This window comes from Dendrobates tinctorius, unplaced genomic scaffold (genome assembly GCF_039654945.1).
Source record: "Dendrobates tinctorius isolate UK_male_01 unplaced genomic scaffold, ASM3965494v1 ptg000246l, whole genome shotgun sequence".
In the NCBI taxonomy this organism is placed as follows: domain Eukaryota; kingdom Metazoa; phylum Chordata; class Amphibia; order Anura; family Dendrobatidae; genus Dendrobates; species Dendrobates tinctorius.
The window spans coordinates 11,905,004-11,928,552 of NW_027361913.1; the positions used below are offsets into that span (position 1 = coordinate 11,905,004).

At 44.0% G+C, this 23,549-nt stretch overlaps 1 protein-coding gene across 1 annotated transcript in view; it reads left to right on the forward strand.

Moving 5' to 3' along the window:
- Positions 1-12,850: 12,850 nt before the first annotated feature.
- The window catches only part of LOC141063233 (putative helicase MOV-10), a 101,190-nt gene continuing 90,491 nt past the window's right edge, over positions 12,851-23,549 (forward strand). The window contains exon 1 of the mRNA XM_073557301.1: positions 12,851-13,052. Within this exon, the coding sequence (XP_073413402.1) occupies positions 12,919-13,052 (134 nt within the window). The 5' untranslated portion in view covers positions 12,851-12,918. The remainder of the gene's footprint in view (positions 13,053-23,549) is intronic.

Below are 23,549 nucleotides of genomic sequence, written 5' to 3' on the forward strand. Positions count from 1 at the left end.
AGAGCCATAACTTTTTTATCTTTCCATCAATATGGCCATGTGAGAGCTTGTTTTTTTTGCGGGATGAGTTGTACTTTTGAACAGCACCATTGGTTTTACCATGTCATGTACTCAAAGGCAAGAAAAAAATTCCAAGTGCGGTGAAATTGCAAAAAAAGTGGAATTCCACAAGGTTTTTTTTTTTACCATGTTCACCAAATGCTAAAACTGACCAGCCATTATGATTCTCCAGGTCATTACAAGTTCATAGACACCAAACATGTCTTAAGTTCTTTTTTATGTAAGTGGTGAAAAAAAAAATCCAAAGTTTGTTAAAAAAAATTGTACCATTTTCCAATACTCATAGCGTCTCCATTTTTCATGATCTCGGGTTAGGTGAGGGCTTATTTTGTGCATGCCAAGCTGATGTCTTTCTTGTTACCATGTTGGTGCAGATATGATCTTTTGATCGCCCGTTATAGCATTTTAATGCAATGTCGTGGCGACTGAAAAATGTAAATCTGGCTTTTTTACTTTTTTTCTCACTACACCGTTTAGTAATCAGGTTAATCCTTTATTTATTGATAGATCGGGCGATTCTGAATGCGGCGATACCAAATATGTGTATGCTTGATTTTTTTTATTGTTTTGCTTCGAATGGAGCGAAAGGTGGGTGATTAAAAATATAATTTAAAAAAAAAAATTTAATATTTGTAAAAACATTTTTTTTTTACTTTTGGTATGCTTCAACAGTCTCCATGGGAGACTAGAAGCTGCCATAACCCGATCAGCTCTGCTACATACAGGCAATGAGCAGGATCACCTTTATGTAGCAAAATACCTCACTTGTTATGAGCGCCAACCACCGAGTGGCGCTCATAGCATAGTAATACAGTAACATAGTTAGCAACGCCGGAAAAATTGGACATTTGTCCATCCAGTTTAGCCTATATTCCATCAGAATAAATCCCCAGATCTACGTCCTGCTAAAGAAACTAATAACTGTAAGATACAATATTGTTGCGCTCCAGGAAGACATCCAGGCCTCTCTTGAACATCTCGACTGAGTTCGCCATCACCACCTCCTCATTCAAGGAATTCCAGATTCTCACTGCCCTAACAGGAAAGAATCCTCTTCTATGTTGGTGGAAAAACCTTCTCTCCTCCAGACGCAGAGAATGCCCCCTTGTGACCATCACATTCCTTGGTATAAACAGATCCTTCGAGAGATATTTGTATTGTCCCCTTAGGCTATGTGCACACGGTGCGGATTCAGCTGCGGATCCGCAGCGGATTTGGCCCTGCGGATTCACAGCAGAACTGCATGTGATGTACAGTAGCATTATAGCCTATGTACAAAAAAATCCACAGTGCACATGCTGTGTTTTTTTCCACGCTGATTTGCTGCGGATTGAAAAATGCAGCATGTGACTTCTTTTGTGCAGTTTTGCTGCAGCTTTCCACCTGCTCCATTCTAGAAATCCGCAGGTGGAAAACCGCAGGGGAAAACTGCACAAAAAATGCAATAAATCCGCATAAAAAATGCATTAAGTCAGCAGTCAAAATACAGGTCATTTTACCTGCGGATTTAGTAAAATCTGCGTGGAAAATTCCAAAGCAGATTCCGCACCGTGTGCACATAGCCTTATATACTTATACATGGTTATTAGTCATCTTTTTTCTAGACTAAATAATCCCAATTTTGCTAATCTCTCTGGGTATTGTAGTTCCCTCATCCCCTTTATAAATTTTGTTGCCCTCCTGCAGTCTGGCAGTGGCAACCATAGAGGTCTCCAGGAGACCTCTGGTTGTCATGTCAACTCATCGGTGACCTGCAATCACGTGACTGGGTCACCGATGGGCGGATTTCCGGCCCGATTGCCAGAAGTGCGTGTTAAATGCCACTGTCAGAATTTGAAAGCGGCATTTAAAGGGTTAATAGCTGCAGGTGGATCGCGATTCCACCCGTGTCTGTTCCGGGCACATATCAGCTATTCAAAACATCTGACATGTGCCGGGAAAGATGTGGGCTCACCGCCAGAGCCCACATCAAAGGGAGAGAAGCGACATGCGCAGTACTAGTGCGGCAGAGATCGCAAAGGGGCTAATGTACAATAACAAATTATATTGTGGTACCATGTTAGCCAGAAAAATCGATGTGAATACTTTTCTGCCCAATGATGACAAAAGTATTCTCGTAGTGATTCCTTTATTGGTTAACCAAAAAATAATAAAGTATATGCTTGCAGCTTTCAGAGCACAGAGGCTCCTTCTTCAGGCAGTATTTGAAATAAATTAATAAGAAAAAGGCACAACATTTAAGGGACACTACAGCAGGACATTTGTTCATGAGGTGGGAAGGGTGATGCCTCCTAAAGATAAGCCAAGGAAATAAAATTTTCTTACAAATGGAGAGGCAGTGGGAATGATGTTCTTAGTTATCTGGAGTCCATCTGGTGGAGGTGTGAACTGCATCCATGTAGTGAGTCATAAATCCAAGTGTTAAATTGAGTCCTAGTGTAAAGGGCCTGTCACACTAAGCAATATCGCTATCAATATCGTTATAACTTGTGACGTTATAGCGATATTGCTAGCGATATCACTATGTCTGATACTTACCTACAACCCGCTCCCCCGCTGGTTATCGCTGATCGCGCGAGAACGTCCTGGACCGTTTCTCGTCGTCAGCTTCCTGCGGCGCTTCCTGCTGTGACGACGAGCGACGCGTGGAGCCGGGCGGGAGGACGCAGGATCGCCTGGTGTGACAGGTAAGTAGCGATCCCCGTCCCCAGTGATGTAGCTGGTGAGATCTGCCTGTGTGGCAGCTCACTAGCGACCACTTAGCGATGTAACAGCGATCCTGACCGCGTCATATCGCTGGTCGGGATCGCTGGTACATCGCTAAGTGTGACAGTACTTTTAGGGTACCGATACACTTAGCGATGCACCAGAGATCCCGACAACGATATGGATTTTAGATCCACTTTGTTTTAGACAAAGTGGGGCCCTGGGCAAAAGTTTAAAGTGGGGCCTCAAATGCTAACATATTGCACCATCACACAGAAATAGTTCTGTTGCATTTACAAACGCTAAGTTCAGGCTGCTAAATGAGCGTGTTCGACAATATTGAAGTCGTTCCGTGCTTGTTTCCCAGCCTCTTTTGGGTAGGTGCACACGTTCAGTAATTGGCAGCGCTTTGGACACAGCACATGTCCACTGCATCCAAAGCGCTGTCAGGTATTGAACGCAGGTGAATCCGCATGTGTTCATTGAATTGTGTGGATTCACTGCGTCAAAATACATTGTATGGGTGAAATTTATCTTGCGGAGACAAATAAAGATAAATTGACATGCGGTGGTCTGGAAAGATGTGCCGCATGATAATCTCTGCAGGTGAGCCCACTATGCTGTAACATATGAACGCTGCCCAAGTATGCAACATCCAACCCCGGATCGTTTACTGCGCCTACCTTTACTCCGACTGAGGAAGAATGATTGGTACAGATAGTCCTCAAAACAGTATAATGCAGGTCCCATATAGTACATATAGTAAAATGCACTCACCATGGTCCTTGGTAGAGTATACTGCAGACCCCCTCATAGATTATACTGTAGCCCCCTCATAGAGTATATTGCAGACCCCTTCATAGATTATACTGCAGCCCCCTCATAGAGTATACTGCAGCTCACCTCACAGAGTGTAATGCAGCCCCCTCAGAGTATAATGCAGACCCCCACACACAGTATAATGCAGCCCCATCACACATAGTATAATGCAGGCCCCACCCCCACAAACACACACAGTATAGTGCAGCCCCTTCACACACATTGTAATACAGCCCGCCTCACACAAACAATATAATGCAGCCCCCAAGAGTATAATGTAGCCCTACACACATAGCATAATGCAGGCCCCACCTCCACACAATAATAATAATAAATTTTATTTCTATAACGCCGACATATTCCGCAGCACTTTACATTTCAGAGGGGACTTGTACAGACAATAGACATTACAGCATAACAATAATCACATAGATTATAACAAATACCAAGAGGAATGAGGGCCCTGCTCGCAAGCTTACAATCTATGAGGAAAAAAGGGAGACACAAAAGGTGGGTGGTAACAATTGCCCTGATTGTATGGACTAGCCATAATGTTAAGTGTGTAAAAGTACGGACACAGAGGGCTAATGGATGTATAAAGCATGTGGGAACATGATGCGGGGAACCTGGTTATGGTAAAACTTTTGGCTGTGCCACATAGGGATAGATTAGGTTAATGTGTTGAGGCGGTAGGCCAGTCTGAATAAATGAGTTTTCAGGGCACACTTAAAATTATGGGGATTGGGGATTAATCGTATTGACCTGGGAAGTGCATTCCAAAGAATTGGCGCAACATGTGTATAGTCTTGGAGACGGGAGTGGGAGGTTCTGATTATTGAGGATGCTAACGTCAGGTCATCAGCAGAACGGAGGGCACGGGTAGGGTGGTAGACTGAAACAAGGGAGGAGATGTAGGGTGGTGCTGAACCATGAAGAGCTTTGTGGGTGAGGGTAATAAGTTTGTACTGGACTCTGGAGTGGATGGGTAGCCAGTGTAATGACTGGCACAAGGTTAAGGCATCGGTGTAACGATTGGCAAGGAATATGATCCTGGCTGCAGCATTCAAGACAGATTGGAGGGGGGAGAGTTTGGTAAGAGGGAGACCAATTAGAACAGAGTTACAATAGTCGAGATGAGAATGAATAACAGAAACAGTAAGAGTTTTTGCGGAGTCAAAAGTAAGAAAAGGTCGAATTCTAGAAATGTTTTTGAGGTGCAGATCACAAGAGCGAGCCAGTGATCGTATGTGGGGAACAAAGGAAAGCTCTGAGTCAAGTATGACCCAAAGACAGCGTGCATGTTGCTGGGGAGTAATAGTGGAACCACACAGGGAAATGGCAATGTCGGGTATAGGTACATTAGTAGCGGGAGGAAACACAAGGCGTTCAGTCTTTGACAGGTTCAGTTTCAGATATAGTGAGGACATGATGTTAAAGCCCCGTCTCACTAAGCAATCTCGGTAGCGAGATCGCTGCTGAGTCACAACTTTTGTGACGTAACAGCGATCTCACCAGCGAGATCGCTGTGTGTGACAGCGATCAGTGAGCGGCCCCCCTGCCGGTATCGCTGATCGCTGGAAGAAACCTCTGGACATTTCTTTGGTCGCTGGTCTCCCGCTGGCCAGCACGCACCGCTGTGTGTGACAGCGGGAGACCAGCGATCAGGTGTAAAAAAATAATAAAAAAAAATACAAAATATAGTTATTCTCACCTTCCGATGTCCCGTTCAGCCATCCTGCCTCTGTCCACGCTCCGGTCCCAGTGATCCTTTGCATGAATGACCGTGAGACTTTGTTATCCCGCGAGGCCGTGACATCTCGCGGTCATTCGTGCAAAGGATCACTGGGACCGGAGCGTGGAGAGAGGCAGGATGGCTAAACGGGACGTCGGAAGGTGAGAATAACTATATTTTTTATTTTGATACTATTTTCTACAGCGATAGCCAGCGATGCCGGGCGCTCGGCATCGCTGTGCTGATCGCTAGTGAAGCTGTCTGTGTGACAGCTCACCAGCGATCACATAGCGACTTACCAGTGATCCTGACACCTTCATATCGGTGTCGGGATCGCTGGTGAGTCGCTTAGTGTGACGGGGCCTTTAGACACAGCGTTTAGGCAATCGCCGGTCATCTGCTAATAGACTCCTTAGGACATGTTCACACGTTCAGTATTTGGTCAGTGTCTTACATCAGTATTTGTAAGCCAAAACCAGGAGTGGAACAATCAGAGGAAAAGCATAATAGAAAGACTGGCTCTACATTGAGGTCGGCTGTCAGTCAGGGCTGGGGGCGCGGTTACATTGGCCGCTCTGTACAGTCATATGTTAAAGTTTGGGCACCCCTATTAATGTTAACCTTTTCTCTTTATAACAATTTTGGTTTTTGCAACAGCTATTTCAGTTTCATATATCTAATAATTGATGGACTCAGTTATATTTCTGGATTCAAATGAGGTTTATTGTACTAACAGAAAATGTGCAATCTGCATTTAAACAAAATTTGACAGGTGCAAAAGTATGGGCACCTCAACATAAAAGTGACATTAATATTTCGTAGATCCTCCTTTTGCAAAAATAACAGCCTCTAGTCGCTTCCTGTAGCTATTAATGAGTTCCTGGATCCTGGATGAAGGTATTTGTGACCATTCCTGTTTACAAAACAATTTCAGTTAAGTTTGATGGTCACCAAGCATGGATGCCCGCTTCAAATCATCCCACAGATGTTCAATGATATTCAGGTCTGGGGACTGGGATGGCCATTCCAGAACATTGTAATTGTTCCTCTGCATGAATGCCTGAGTAGATTTGGAGCGGTGTTTTGGATCATTGTCTTGCTGAAATATCCATCCCCTGTGTAACTTCAACTTCGTCACTGATTCTTGAACATTATTGTCAAGAATCTGCTGATACTGAGTTGAATCCATGCGACCCTCAACTTTAACAAGATTCCCGGTGCCGGCATTGGCCACACAGCCCCAAAGCATGATGGAACCTCCACCAAATTTTACTGTGGGTAGCAAGTGTTTTTCATGGAATTCTGTGTTTTTTAGCCTCCATGCATAACGCCTTTTTGTATGACCAAACAACTCAATCTTTGTTTCATCAGTCCACAGGACCTTCTTCCAAAATGTAACTGGCTTGTCCAAATGTGCTTTTGCATACCTCAGGCGACTCTGTTTGTGGCGTGCTTGCAGAAACGGCTTCTTTCGCATCACTCTCCCATACAGCTTCTCCTTGGGCAAAGTGCGCTGTATTGTTGACCGATGCACAGTGACACCATCTGCAGCAAGATGATGCTGCAGGTCTTTGGAGGTGGTCTGTGGATTGTCCTTGACTGTTCTCACCATTCTTCTTCTCTGCCTTTCTGATATTTTTCTTGGCCTGCCACTTCTGGGCTTAACAAGAACTGTACCTGTGTTCTTCCATTTCCTTACTATGTTCCTCACAGTGGAAACTGACAGGTTAAATCTCTGAGACAACTTTTTGTATCCTTCCCCTGAAAAGCTATGTTGAATAATCTTTGTTTTCAGATCATTTGAGAGTTGTTTTGAGGAGCCCATGATGCCACTCTTCATAGGAGAATCAAATAGGAGAACTACTTGCAAGTGGCCACCTTAAATACCTTTTCTCATGATTTGATACACCTGGCTATGAAGTTCAAAGCTCAATGAGGTTACAAAACCAATTTAGTGCTTCAGGAAGTCAGTAAAAAGTAGTTAGGAGTGTTCAAATCAAGAAAATGATAAGGGTGCCCATACTTTTGCACCGGTCAAATTTTGTTTAAATGCAGATTGCACATTTTCTGTTAGTACAATAAACCTCATTTGAATCCAGAAATATAACTGAGTCCATCAGTTATTAGATATATGAAACTGAAATAGCTGTTGCAAAAACCAAAATTGTTATAAAGAAAAAAGGTTAACATTAATAGGGGTGCCCAAACTTTAACATATGACTGTATAATCGGAGTTTGACTGAACCGGTGCCACTCCCTACTCCATGACTGAATACCAAATGTTGGCAGAAAGAATAAGGTGCATTCAGCTACGTGCAGGTGCCCGGCAGCATCATAACGTTGTTAGCCTGCAGGTTAACAGCATTATTTCTGGTGACAGGTTCCCTTTAATCCAAGACAGAAGCTATGGCTTGACCTTAAAAAAGCGTTTCATGCTCAGAAATCCTCCAATGTGGCTGAGTTACAACAATTCTGCAAAGATGAGAGGGCCAAAATTCCTCCAGAGCGTTATAAAACACTGGCATTTTTGCTGCTTTTTTATGCTAATTTTCAGCTGCATTTTACAGTACCAGCAAAGCCTATGAGATTTCAGAAATCTCATGCGCACACACTGTTTTTTTTTGTCATCAGTATTTTGTTTTTTGCATGTTATTTTGGACATGGAGCATGCAATTCTTTCAGCGTTTTTCACCCATTGACTTGAATGGGTGGTGAAAAAATGCACTAAAAATGCAGGTATCATACTTTGCTGCGTTTTTTTGTGCCAAAATCTGATTCCAGGACTTTTTTTCAACACTAAACTTTATCAGCATACATAAAACAAAACCGTCGCAAAAAGTGCACAAAAAACGCAGCAAAAAAGCAGGAAATAACAAGGAAAACATGCTTTTTTTCTGCATCTTCTTTCCTGCCAAGAGATCAGGTTTTGCTGCAGAAAAAAAAAAATGTTGAAAAAATGCCTAGTGTGAACTTATCCTAAGGGGAGCTCAGCCAGTTATTAGGTGTAGGGGCAATCACTTTTTCACACAGGGCCTTGTAGGTTTGGATTTCTTTTTCCCTTAACCCCTTTACCCCCAAGGGTGGTTTGCACGTTCATGACCTGGCCAATTTTTACAATTCTGACCACTGTCCCTTTATGAAGTAATAACTCTGGAACGCTTCCTTGGATCCCACTGATTCTGACATTGTTTTCTCATGACATATTGTACTTCATGTTAGTGGTAAAATTTCATTCAAATAACTTGCGTTTATTTGTGAAAAAAAATGGAAATTTGGCGAAAATTTAGCAATTTTCCAACTTTGAATTTTTATGCCCTTAAATCAACAGAGATATGGCACACAAAAAACTTAATAAGTAACATTTCACATATGTTTACTTTACATCAGCACAATTTTGGAACCAAAATTTTTTTTTGTTAGGAAGTTATAAGGGTTAAAAGTTGACCAGCGATTTCTCATTTTTGCAACACCATTTTAATTTTAGGACCACATCACATTTGAAGTCACTTTGAGGGGTCTATATGATAGAAAATACCCAAAAGTGACACCATTCTAAAAACTGCACCCCTCAAGGTGCTCAAAACCATGTTCAAAAAGTTTATTAACCCTTCAGGTGCTTCACAGGAATTTTTTTGAATGTTTACAAAAAATGAACATTTAACTTTTTTTCACAAAAAAATTACTTTAGGTCCAATTTTTTTTATTTTACCAAGGGTAACAGGAGAAATTGGACTGCAAAAGTTATTGTGCAATTTGTCCTGAGTATGATGATACCTGATATGTGGGGGGGAACCACTGTTTCGGCGCATGGCAGAGCAGAAGGGAAGGAGCGCCGTTTGACTTTTACAATGCAAAATTGGCTGGAATTCAGATCAGACGCCATGTCACGTTTGGAGAGCCCCTGATGTGCCTAAACAGTGGAAACCCCCCACAAGTGACCCCATTTTGGAAACTAGACCCCCTAAGGAACTTATCTACAATTAAAAAATCATATTTTTTCCACAAAAATAATTTTTTCACCCTCAATTTTTATTTTTCCATGGGTAACAGGACCCCAGAAGTTATTTTGCAATTTGTCCTGAGTACACTGATACCCCATATGTGGGGGTAAACCACTATTTGGGTGCATGGCAGAGCTCGGAAGGGAAGCAGCATCATTTGACTTTTATGGCTGGAATTGAGATCGGACGCCATGTTGCGTTTGGAAAGCCCCTGATGTGCCAAAACAGTGGAAACCCCCCACAAATGACACCAATTTGGAAACTATACCCCCAAAGGAACTTATCTAGATGTGTGGTGAGAACTTTGAACCTCCCAGGGCTTCACAGAAGTTTATAACGTACAGTCGTAAAATTAAAAAAATCACATTTTTTCCCACAAAAATGATCTTTTCACCCCCATTTTTTATTCTCCCAAGGGTAACAGGACCCTAAAAGTTATTGTGCAATTTGTCCTGAGTATGCTGATACCCAACATGTTGGGGTAAACCAATATTTGGGCGCATGGCAGAGCTCAGAAGGGAAGCAGCGCCATTTGACTTTTTTGGCTGGAATTGGGATTGGACACCATGCCGCGTTTGGAAAGCCCCTGATGTGCCTAAACAGTGGAAACCCGCCACAAATGACACCATTTTGGAAACTAGACCCCCCAAGGAACTTATCTAGATGTGTGGTGAGCACTTTGAACCCCCAAGGACTTCACAGAAGTTTATAATGCCCAGGCGTGAAAATAAACAAATCATATTTTTTCCACAAACATGATCTTTTAGTCCCCAATTTTTTTATTTTCCCAAGGGTAACAGGAGAAATTGGACTCCAAAAGTTATTGTCCAATTTGTCCTGAGTACGCTAATACCCCATATGTGGGAGAAAACTACTGTATGGGGACACGTCGGGGCTTGGAAGGGAAGTAGTGACGTTTTGGAATGCAGACTTTGATGGAATGGTCTGCGGGTGTCATGTCGCGTTTGGAGAGCCTCTGATGTGCCTAAACTGTTGAAACTCCCCACAAGTGACCCCATTTTGGAAACTAGACCCCCCACGGAACTTATCTAGATGTGTGGTGAGCTCTTTGAACCCCCAAGTGCTTCACAGAAGTTTATAACGCCCGGGCGTGAAAATAAAAAAATCATATTTTTTTTCCACAAAAATTACATTTTTGCCCCCAGTTTTTTATTTTCCTAAGGGTAACAGAAATTGGACCCCAAAAGTTGTTTTGCAATTTGTCCTGAGTAGGCTGATACCCCATATGTGGGTGTAAAACACTGTTTGGGTGCATGGCAGAGCTTGGAAGGGAAAAAGCACCATTTGACTTTCTCAATGCAGAATTTGTTGGAATTGAGATCCGATGCCATGTTGCGTTTGGAGAGCACCTGATGTGCCCAGTGGAAACCCCCCAATTCTAACTCCAACCCTAACCCCAACACACCCCTAACCCTAATCTCAGCCCTAACCCTAGCCCTAACCCTATCTCTAGCCCTAACCCTAATGGGAGAATATAAATAAATACATTTTTTTAATTTTATAATTTTCCCTATCTAAGGGGGGCTTTGATGTACTATTTATGTCGGTTTTTACTTTTGGCAGCTGTCGCACGCTAAAAGACGCTTTTTATTATAAAAATAGTTTTTGCATCATCACATTTTGAGAGCTATAATTTTTCCATATTTTGACCCACCGAGTTATGTGAGGTCTTATTTTTTGCGGGACAAGTTGATGTTTTTATTGATACTATTTTCGGGCACGTGACATTTTTTTATCGTTTTTTATTCCGATTTTTGGGACGCAGAATGAACAAAAACCAGCGTTTCATGAATTTCTTTTGGGGGAGTGCGTTTACACTGTTCTGCATGTGGTAAAATTGATAAAGCCCTTTTATTCTTCAGGTCAGTGCGATTACAGCGATACCTCATTTATGTCTTTTTTTATATTTTGGCGCTTTTATGCAATGAAAACAATTTTATATAAAAAAATTATTACTTTTGCATCGCTTTATTCTGCGAGGTATAACTTTTTTATTTTTTCACTGATGACGCTGTGTGGTGGCTCGTTTTTTTGTGGGACAAGATGACGTTTTCAGCGGTACCATGGTTATTTTTATCCGTCTTTTTGATCGCGCGTTATTGCACTTTTTGTTGAGCGGTATGATAATAAAGCATTATTTTTTGCTTTGTTTCTTATTTTTATTTTTTAAGTGGTTCACTAAAGGGGTTAACTAATGGGACAGTTTTATAGGGCGGTTCATTACGGATGCGGTGATACTAAATATGTGTAATTTTATTGTGTTTTTTTATTTCCAAAAAATGAATTTATTAGGGAATATTTTTTTTTTTAAATTTATTTAGCGATTTTTTTATAAATTATTTTTACACTTTTTTTTTTTAAACTTTATTACACTGTCCCAGGGGGGACATCACTGTCATGTGTGAGATCGCTGATCTGTCACATCACAGAACGCTGTGACAGATCAGCGATCTGACACAGGTACTGCAGAAGGCTTCCTCATGCCTGCGCTTTGCAGGCACTGAGGAAGCCAGCTCCCTGCAGGCCCCCGCCGCCATATTGGATCCGGGGACTGGCAGGGAAGGAGGCCCCTGCAGCAGCGCTGCACATCGCACTGTGCGGGGGTCTCAGGGAAGCACGGAGGGAGCCCCCTCCCTGCAGATGCCTCCCTAAACCCCCGGTACACTGCGATTGTGTTTGATTGCAGTGTGCCAGGGGTTAACGTGCCGGGGGCGATCTGTCACCATCCCTGACACATAGTGCCGGGTGTCAGCTGTGATAATCAGCTGACACCCGGCCGTGATCAGCGGCGCTCCCCCCGTGAGCAGTGCTGATCGCTATGACGTACTATCCCGTCCATGGGCATAGGGGCCCGGGTACCATGGACGGGATAGTACGTCAGATGTCGGGAAGGGGTTAATAATAATAAAGACCTCCCTTTAAATACTGCATTTTGTGGTTACTTGTGTCATCTTTATCTAATATTTACATTTGTTTGGTGATCTGAAACATTTAAGTGTGACAAACATGCAAAAGAATAGGAAATCAGGAAGGGGGCAAACACTTTATCACACCACTTTAACAGATGGATCACTGTAGTGGTCAAACTTTCTTGTAAGAGGGTCTCAGGTCAATTTTCAACCTAAAATCTGTATTGAGCCTCCTTATGTCCCATTATCCAATAGTCCCTGGCTATGAAAGTACGACAGCTAAAGCAGAAAAAGGAAAAACAAAACTGAAAACAAATATAATGTACACTACATACAAAATATCCAATAAAAGCATGTCCCTGTCTGTCCTGCCCTTAGAAAGTATCTAGTCATACACCTCCCTGCAGATATTCGATTACTCAGATGATAGATCTATAGATAGATGTATCTTTTGCATAAGTCCATTCATTTGACATATGCTTGAGTCAGTCACTTGACATGGGCATATAAGTTTCACTTTCGTTTCTCTCTTTTTACTCTTGGTTGGTTGCCACACCTGCTTCGTGTGTATATAAATGATTCTTAATCTTTTCCTTTTCCAGTCCTGTGTCCTACCACCTAGAGGATCATAGTCATCCACATCTTGTATGATCCCAACCGATAGGAGAAAATGCCTTCTAAATTTAGTGTCAGAGACATGAGAGACGCCGGAGAGAAATTTCTACGACATCTCATAGCAAGTGACAGAGAGAATGTGACCGATAGAGAAGAACTGCAAAGTATTTATGCGGAGTTCAAAAAACAGTAAGAGTATTATTATTACTATTATTATCGCTATACTTAGTATTATTATCACCATTATTTTTTACTGGTTTCACATGTAGACAAACTATTTTATTAAGATAAAATTCCTATACTTGTCTACCTTTAAGGTTATCCAGAAATGTTGATAATCTTGTACCTAAAATGTAAAACAATACCAGAACCATTGGATTGAACATGTATACCTAGTTATTACCCGTTTGGATGTATTTTATAATTGTTTTAGGCCACATTTGCACGTTGAGTATTTGGTGAGTATTTCACCTCAGTATCTGTAAGCCAAAACCATGAGAGGATTCTATTATACTGTTCCCTGATTGTTCCACTCCTGGTTTTGGCTTACAAATCCTGAGGTAAAAACCTGACCAAATACAAAACTTGTGATCATGGTCTTAGCCTACGCTCCATGATGAGTATTTAGTGTGTTTTTGATGTTGCAGATTTTCTGTAATATTTTTACACCCATTAGCTACATATGTTACTTGCGTTTTTTTCAGTGCATCTTTGATTGCGTTTTTGTACATGTTTTTTTATCACGTTTTAGAAGCTGCTGCTTTTGTCTCTTTTGGGATGTCCTGTTTTAAACAAAGCTGCTTTGTTTTTGATACTTTCTGGTATTTGGCTTTCACAAAACTTTACAGATACAGCCATGTGCAGATTCCACGCGGTTTTAGTGCGTAATCTCTGACAGCGGCATTTAACACACGCCGGTAGGGGGGGCATCACTCCATGCTCCTATCAGCGCACCTGGGGCGTGATGTTGGGTTGCCATACCATACTTGTCACGACTAGAGATGAGCGACTTTGCCTTTTTTCGGGTCGAGTCAGGTTTCATGAAACCTGACTTTCTTAAAAGTCGGGGCGAACAAAATCGGCCAACTATAGGGAAAAGTCTGGGTCCGACTAAAACATGAAACCCAATGCAAGTCAATGGGGAAGCAAAGTCGGCAGTGACTGGAGGACAGTAAACACACCTACAGTGCCCATTTCAATGCCAACGACTTCAATTCTTATTACTTAAGCTTGTCAACCTTAATTTACTTTATAATAATAGTTACGCATTGAAAACTGGGGGTTATTTGGCTAACGTTGTGGGGGGTAGGGCTGGTGCCAGGTTTTCGTGTGCCCTGGGCCAAAGAGTGTCAATGCACCCTTTTAACACATACCACAACTCATAATGGTCCAATACGGCACAGAAATATAGGTATAGTACAATGAAAAATTCTTCACTGCTTACATGATATGACTGATATCTATTTTAAATTCTACAATAGCTCAAAAAACGGACAGTATATTACTCCATACAGTATTATAGCCACCACCTAGTGCGCCATACAGAATAATGAGCCCCATATATTTCTCCATACAGAATAATTGGTCCCTTATAATGTTCCATACAGTATATGATGAGCTCCACATAATGCTACAGTATTTGTTGGTCCCCATGGATGATGCTCCGCTGTTTTATGGGCCCAAATAATGCTCCATATATAATGGGCCCCATTTCTAATGTTCCAGTGTATAATGGGCCCCGTAAATGCTGCTCCAGTGTCTGATGTCCCCCATTTGGAATGCTCCAGTATATGATGGGCCAAATGGATGATGCTCCAGTGTATGATGGGCCCCATATATCATTCTCCAGTGTATATTGCTCCCCAAAAAATGCTCCCAACATTTAAAAAAATTAAATACCTCTCCTCGCTGGGCACTGCTCTACTCTGGACTCCTCAGCATTGCCATCTTAAAGCTCTCTGCACTTGTACTGTTTCGGTAGAGGGCATACAGACATGATGTCATCGCGCTCTCTAACCTGAATGTCACTGTCAGGAAACGCGGAAGATGTAACGGCGGTGGAGCAGGGAGAGGTAAGTATTGCAAGTGCTGTGGCCCTGAGCAAGCATGGGGGGCCCACTCATGGGCGACGGCACTGGCACAGGGCCCCTCATAGTACGACGGTATGTCTGATGGCGAGTGAGCCCTCCCACCGGCAGAGACACTTTTGCATACTATGAGGGGCCCTGTGCCACTGCCGTCGCCCACGATTATGACCCCCCACCTGCTCAGGGAACTGTCACTATTATCTGCACCTTCCTCTGTGTCTCCGTGTAAGGTGGTATAGTGTGCGGGAAGGGGCACCTGAGTTTCATCAGTGTCACATTCTGGCTCTGTAGAGTGCGAGGGGAATGTAGTGCTGTGGGTGAATGTACCAGCATAATCATCTAGCAGTGGCTAGATCAGTGCACTCCATCTCCGATTCATGTTGGAAAGGGGAGTTCAAGATTTCACTTGATAAAACAGGCATGGCATGTGAAAAGAGCTCCATGGAGTAATCTGAAGGGTGGGCTGCTGCATCCTTCACTTTTGGTGGGGGTGAAGGAGACAAGGAAAGGGGTGGTTCCTGACCAGAAGCCTGCACTGACGACTCAGTGCTTGCATTTTTTTAAACTTCAGAAGAGGAGGCGATAGAGCTGGAGGTTGTTTCGGCAATGTAAGGCAAAACCAGTTCCTGATGCTCCGGCTTTAAAAGCAGTTTACCTACTCCCAGAAAAGGGAGCCTTAAAAGCCTTCTTGTGCCAGACGATGATGCAGGCTCAACACCTCCTGCCTTAGCTGCTATTGTGCTTTTGGCACTACCAGCAGATGCACCACCACCACCATCAGTACCAGCTGGCCCCCCACACCCACGTCCGCGGCCTCTTTCAGCATACTTAATAATTTTTGTGAAAATGGACTCAAAATACAAGCAGATATATGGTACTGTATCAGAAGCGGACAGTTCTATACAGTCTAGGGATAATTGTAAATCTCCGTATATATTTCAGGAGTCAGACACAGACGGTCACAGGCTCAGTATGGATTACACAAGAATATAAAAATTTGCAAAAGGGTACAGTATCACTAGATACAAGGTATATATAGTATAGTTTAAACATACTGAATCTCCGTATACATTTCAGGAGGCAAACACAGACGCTCTCAGGCCCAGTATGGATCCGACAACAATATAGAAAGTTGAGAAAGGGTACTATGGCGCCCCTGAGGGTACGGTCACCACAGAGGTACTGCACCTCATCCAAAGGTGTGGTATCCCACCCTCAGGTAAGGAGGGATCACCACTCAGGACTCCTAACCCTGCACTCAACACACTCACTAGTTAGTCAGGGCATCTGGGTGTACCCGGTGGGAGGATGGCCTCATCCGAGACTGACTAGGAAAGGGTGTTGGGGGTTAGTGTGGAAGGTAGGTACAGTGGGAGGAGCTTAGGTAGTGGAGTGATTATGGGCATCTAATCAGAGAGCAAGGTGACAGTTGGTTGGTGGAGCTAGTCTGAGGTAAATGGATCTTTCTAGAGAGTTGTCAGTCGGTAACAGGACAGAGTAAGAGCAGGATTGCTGTGTGAGGGCTGAGGGTCAGAGAAGAGTGAAACATCTTGTCCAAGCTCCTAGACTGGAAGTAAGGGGTCATTGGGGGCCAGGAAGTGCAATAAGCCACCAGTGAAGCCCGTTTCTGGAGAAGGAAGGACCAGGCCTCGTTGGGGAAGGTGGCTCCTGAAGGTAGTGGAGAAATACAGCGCTCGGCTAGAAAGACGGAGGCTGAGGTAACTTTAAGTGCCTCAGTCGCAGCCACATTCAATACTCAAAAAGGCAGCAGTTGGAATAAAGGACCACAGGGCCTGACCCACGTCGCCCGGTGTGAACCGTGGCTGCCGGCTTGGAACACTGTTTGTGAAGGCGCACAGCAGGAAGGAAGGTAGAGATCAGCTCAGAGACATGGCCTAGAAAGGATACACAAGGACGTGTCTTGAACAGGTGTTCCTGATCTACCTTGGAGTTTGCCGGACCTCTCCCTCGGAGGACACATTACCAAGTGGGTCATCTTGTGCACAAAACTTTTGAGGAAAAACTCATAAACTGCACCCAACTGTGTCCTTGGTGTCTTTTACAACTCGCCTGCTACACACGCTACACTCACCATCACCGTCACCGGCTCACAAGCACCATCTCAACTGCCCTGAGATACAGCTCTGCCCGTGGAGAGCTTCATCATCTTGGCTGCTTTAACACCGTCCAAGAGGATCTGCATTGCAGCTACCCTAGCCGAATACCACGGGTGGCGTCACGATCCCCCTTTTCCAAATTAATTATCATACCATCTTCCCCCTCATCTGAACTGTCATCTTCTTTATTGGACACCCAGGGCCACGGACGGGGTCCCAATCACCACCGTGACATACTTCCCCCTTAAAAGAGCCTGAAAGGCCCGGTACTGAGTAACCCCTGGCCCTGCGTAGCGTTTCATTTTAACACCAGATACCATGGATATATAGTATAGTTTCAACATTCAAAATCTACGTATATACTGTATTTCAGGAGGCAGACACAGACGCTGTCATGGCCAGTATGGATTCGACAACAATCTAAAAAGTAGAAAAAGGGTACAGTATCACCAGATACAAGGTATATATAGTATAGTTTCAACATTCAAAATCTCTTTATTTATTTCAGGAGGCAGACACAGACGCTCTGAGGCCCAGTATGAATTACACAGCAATATAAAAAGCAGTAAAAGGGGAATGGATCCCAAGCGTACAGCTGTATACAGTGTTGGGGTCATTTTGCGATCTACATATATATTTCAAGAGTAACACACAGCCTCTCACAGGCTCAGTATGGATCACACCATAATATAAAAAGAAAATCCCCAAGAAATAATCACACATGTGGGGCAATGTTCCAGGTGTCAATGATGCACTTAGAGTGGTGGGTGGAGGATGACTTTCGGGCACAAAGGGTACTGGATCAACAGATACAAGGTATATGTAGTATAATTAAAATAGAAAAAATCTCCGTATGTATTTCAGGAGGCAGACACAGATGCTCACAGGCTCAGTATGGATTAAACAATAATCTAAAAAGTTGAAAAAGGGTACAGTATCACCAGATACAAGGTATATTTAGTATAGTTTAAACATTCTAAATCTCCATAGACATTTCAGGAGGCAGACACAGACGCTCTCAGTCCCAGTATGCATTAGCCAAGAGTATGAAAAGTAGAAAAAGGGTACTGTATCACCAGATACAAGGTAGATATAGTATTGTTTAAACATTAGAAATCTCCGTATTTATTTCAGGAGGCAGACACAGATGCTCTCAGGGTCAGTATGGATTACACAATCTAAAAAGCAGTAAAAGGGTAATGGATCAGAAGCGTACAGCTGTATACAGTGTAAGGGTCACTGTAAATCTCAGTATATATTTCCAGAGTCAGAAACAGACTCTCACTGGCTCAGTATGGATTAGACCACCATATAAAAAGCACTAAATGGGTAAGGTATCACAAGCATACAGCTGTATACAGTGTGGGGTAATCTTAAATCTACAAATATATTTATGGAGTTACAGACAGACGTTCACAGGCTCAGTATGGATTACACCAGAATCTAAATAGCAAAAAAGGGTACTGTATCATTAGCGTACAGCTGCATACAGTGTTGGGCAAATTTTAGATCTCAAGATCTCTTTCCGGAGTCACCCTCACACGCTCACTCAGTCTGGATTTGAGCATAATACAAAATGTTGAAAAAAGGTACAGGATAAGCAGAAAGCAAGTGTATATATACAGTCATGGCCAAAAGTATTGACACCCCTGCAATTCTGTCAGATAATATTCAGTTTCTTCCTGAAAATGATTGCAAACACAAATTCTTTGGTATTATTATCTTCATTTAATTTGTCTTAAATGAAAAAACGCAAAAGAGAATGAAGCAAAAAGCATAACATTGATCATTTCACACAAAACTCCAAAAATGGGCCGGACAAAAGTATTGGCACCCTCAGCCTAATACTTGGTTGCACAACCTTTAGCCAAAATAACTGCGACCAACCGCTTCCGGTAACCATCAATGAGTTTCTTACAATGCTCTGCTGGAATTTTAGACCATTCTTCTTTGGCAAACTACTCCAGGTCCCTGATATTTGAAGGGTGCCTTCTCCAAACTGCCATTTTTAGATCTCTCCACAGGTGTTCTATGGGATTCAGGTCTGGACTCATTGCTAGCCACCTTAGAAGTCTCCAGTGCTCTCTCTCAAACCATTTTCTAGTGCTTTTTGAAGTGTGTTTTGGGTTATTGTCCTGCTGGAAGACCCATGACCTCTGAGGTAGACCCAGCTTTCTCACACTGGGCCCTAAATTATGCTGCAAAATTTGTTGGTAGTCTTCTGACTTCATAATGCCATGCACACGGTCAAGCAGTCCAGTGCCAGAGGCAGCAAAGCAACCCCAAAACATCAGGGAACCTCCGCCATGTTTGACTGTAGGGACCATATACTTTTCTTTGAATGCCTCTTTTTTCTCCTGTAAACTCTATGTTGATGCTTTTGCCCTAAAAGCTCTACTTTTGTCTCATCTGACCAAAGAACATTCTTCCAAAATGTTTTAGGCTTTTTCAGGTAAGTTTTGGCAAACTCCAGCCTGGCTTTTTTATGTCTCGGGGTAAGAAGTGGAGTCTTCCTGGGTCTCCTACCATACAGTCCCTTTTCATTCAGATCCCGACGGATAGTACGGGTTGACACCATTGTACCCTCGGACTGCAGGGCAGCTTGAACTTGTTTGGATGTTAGTGGAGGTTCTTTATCCAACATCCGCACAATCTTGCATTGAAATCTCTTGTCAATTTTTTTTTTCCGGCCACATCTAGGGAGGTTAGCCACAGTGCCATGGGCTTTAAACTTCTTAATGACACTGCGCATGGTAGACACAAGAACATTCAGGTCTTTGGAGATGGACTTGTAGCTTTGAGATTGCTCATGCTTCCTCACAATTTGTTTTCTCAAGTCCTCAGACAGTTCTTTGGTCTTCTTTCTTTTCTCCATGCTCAATGTGGTACACACAAGGACACAAGACAGAGGTTGATTAAACTTTAATCCATGTCAACTGGCTGCAAGTGTGATTTAGTTATTGCCAACACCTGTTAGGTGCCACAGGTAAGTTATAGGTGCTGTTAATTACACAAATTAGAGAAGCATCACATGATTTTTCGAACAGTGCCAATACTTTTGTCCACCCTCTTTGTTATGTTTGGTGTGGAATTATATCCGATTTGGCTTTAGGACAATTCTTTTTGTGTTTTTTCATTTAAGACAAATTAAATGAAGATAATAATACCAAAGAATTTGTGTTTGCAATCATTTTCAGGAAGAAACTGAGTATTATCTGACAGAATTGCAGGGGTGTCAATACTTTTGGCCATGACTGTATTATAGGGTACAATTTAAATCTGCATATATATTTCTGTAGTCACCCTCAGACGCTCACTCAGTATGGATTTGACCGTAATACAAAATGTCGATCAAAGGTACTGTATCACAAGATAGGAGGTGTATATAGTATAGGGTAAACTTTTTATCTACGTATATATTGAAGGACTAAACCACACACGCTCACTCACTATGGATTATACCGTAGTAAAAAATTTAGAACAAAGGTACTGTATCAACAGATACCAGGTGTATATAGTATAAGTGAAAATGTAAATCGCCCTATATATTTCCAGAGTCACATACAGATAGTCAGTAAGTATTTCTCAGTGATACCAGCCGGGACACGGTACTGTGTGAGGAGTGTACAGCTCGATACGGTGAGGGAAATAATGAACGTTCGTTCACTGTGCAGAAAAAAAGTATAAAAGTATTAGTGCTGTGTAAAAAGCATTCTGCACAGCAGTGTACACACAGCAATACTGCTATAAGGCAGGCTAATAATCAGCGCTGCTGCACACAAGAAAATCCTCCCCTGTCACTGCACACTAACTGTACCCAACAATTGTGTTCAGCACAAGCACATAAGAACTTCTGCTTACAGGCCTAAGTGTCTCCCTAAAGACGGGCTAGAGCACGCCAAACCCATGACAGTGGGTTGGAGGGAGGGGATTAACTGGTTAACTGTCCCTGGGGGGTGGAGTATGGAAATAAGGGGGGTATTTGAAGTGGGCTTATGGGGCGGTTACCTAAGTTCCCGCTATGGAGCCGCAGAGACTGTCCCACACCCAGATGGCATGGAGCCCATATCAGCTGGATTGGAGAGGCTGCGTGCTGCAGTGGAGTTGCAGCCTGCCAGGTGGATCGAGGAGCAGGTCACGGGGATCATCGGTGGAAGCAGCGGGTCGGCCGCTGGTGTCTCTTCCTGTGCGAGGCGGTGGTCAAGGGCCACGGAACGTTTATCCCCCGACTCAGATCCCAGGACCCAGCGCCAGTGACGGAGCGCCTCGGGTGCCTGCTGGTAAGCGTGCGGGCAGGCCCCGGGCTGGGAGGAATCCACGAGCCGGGCTTGGTCCAGTGGCGGTTGCAAGTCCTTCTCCCCTAGCAGAGCGGGAGGCGGGGCCTGCACTCGCCGGGTCAGCGATGAACAATGGCAGGCCGTCATTGAGCTGGACAGTCTGCCTCCTCTTTTTGGGGGCGGCGGTGGGACTTACCCAGAGGGCGGGTCGTCGGGCAGCAGCGCCCGTCGCCCGAGGCTGTCAGCTATGCCCAGTACCTCGGGCACCCTGACCGTAACAACGGCGGTGGATAAGCATGGACGGTGCGTCAGGCTGTCGGTGGTGGTTGCGGGGGGTGGGTGTCCGCAGGCAGAAGCCCCCATGGCTGTGCAGCCCGTTTGCCTCAGCGGGGGCCGGAGAAGCAAAAAGCCCAGAACGGAGTTCCCCACGAGGGCAGCGGCGTCGAGAAAGCCTGTTTTACAAGGTGGCGGACCTCTGGGGACAGAGGGTCTGAGGGGAAGCTCCGTAGTCGACGCACAGTGGGATACGGGATTGGCGGCTGGAGGAGTCACAGCGTCATTGCAGCCCGGTGAGTATGGCTCCATGTCTTGTTTGTCCTCATCTCTAGTGAGGTCCCCTGCGGTCGAGAGTGGTTTGGGGGGCCGTCCGGTGGCGTTAGGTCAGGGAGTTGTGGACCAAGTTCCTTCATGGATTGGGGGGCTGGGGGAAATGTTGACTTCCATGCAGGATTTGTTGGCACGGATGGAGGGATTTTGAATGCCCCGGCGCATTTAGTCGCTTGGGTTGGGTCGCACGAGCGAAGGACCAGTTTGTCGGTGGCGGTAACCGGGGTGTCAGTTGGCCAAACTGACCCTGTGTCTGTTTCGGTTCAGACTGAGAAGGAAAAGGAATCTCTGATCCATATAGATGACAGGGCGCATGGGGAGGTATATGTATGCTTTGAGGGCCTACTGGGTGCTCATTGTAAGAAGGAGGTGCGGGAAAAGGTATAGAAGGACGAATATGTCGCAGTTTTTTCACTGCTTCCTTTGGAAAAGTTGAACTTGGACAAAGGGAAGAAGGATGATAGCCAAAAAGAGGAGGAGGAAAAACGGAGATGGCGATTGATTCCTCACAGATTAGGTAATATTTTGGCTAGCATGGTTGGAGAGAAGGCGCCTGAGAATTGTTCTCCTCTTTTTTGTTGTTTGGATTCAATTGGGGAGGCTTATAGGGTGTAGGGGGTTCAGGCTTGGCTCCGTTACTACAAACAGTTTAGGCATAGGAAGGTGGTTCGTCCGGCAATTCGGTGGGACAAGAAAGACATACATCTGTGGTTGAAAGTTATGGCGCCGACTAAATTCAGCCATTCTTTTCCTGGGGGTGCCAGTACGTCAAATGCACAAAGCAGTGGACAAGGGGCAAGGGGGTCAGTCGGGGCAATCGGTCAGCCAGAAGCAGGGTCTCTGCTGGCCATTGAATGATGGCCAGTGTACATTTGGGGCTAGATTGCTGCAAATTCAAGCACCTTTGATCCCATTGCAAAGGAACCTCGCATGGTGCTTCCAGATCCTTTAGGAAGCAGAAAGGAGAAGCAGAGAGTGCTAATTCCAAAGGGGTAGACGCCAATGAAACTGGCCACTATGGTCCCTTATGTAAGCAGGTTTCCGGATGGGGTTAAGTCGGAACTGTTGTTGTCCGTTTTCAGTGACGTGTTTAAAATTCCCTCCCCTCCTTTTGAGATACCACGGGTGATTAACAATCTGAGGTCAGCTGACCAATATGCTGAGGTGGTGTCGTAACAGTTGAGGAAGGGTTAAGTTGGGAAGGATGTCTGTGCCGTTTAGGGATCCTCCATTTGAGGATTTGGTAGTCTCGCCCCTGGGTGTAGTGCAGTGACAGCAGAATAAGTTCAGGCTCATTCATCATCTGTCTTTCCCTCGTGGTAGGTGATGATGGAATTGACCTGGAGCTGTGCTCTTTGTTTTATACGTCATTTGATGAGGCGGCAAAGTTTGTCCGGAAATGTTGGAAGGGGGCACTTTTGCCTAAAACGGATATTGAGTCAGCGTTTATGTTGATCCCTGTTCATCCGGATAGTGTTAAGTTGTTGGTGTGTTACTGGGGTGGTCTTTTTTGGGTTGATAGGTTTTTGACAATGGGTTGATCGGTGTCTTGTGCGTTTTTTGAGGCATTCAGTTCTTTTCTCAAATGGGTTGTCCGTG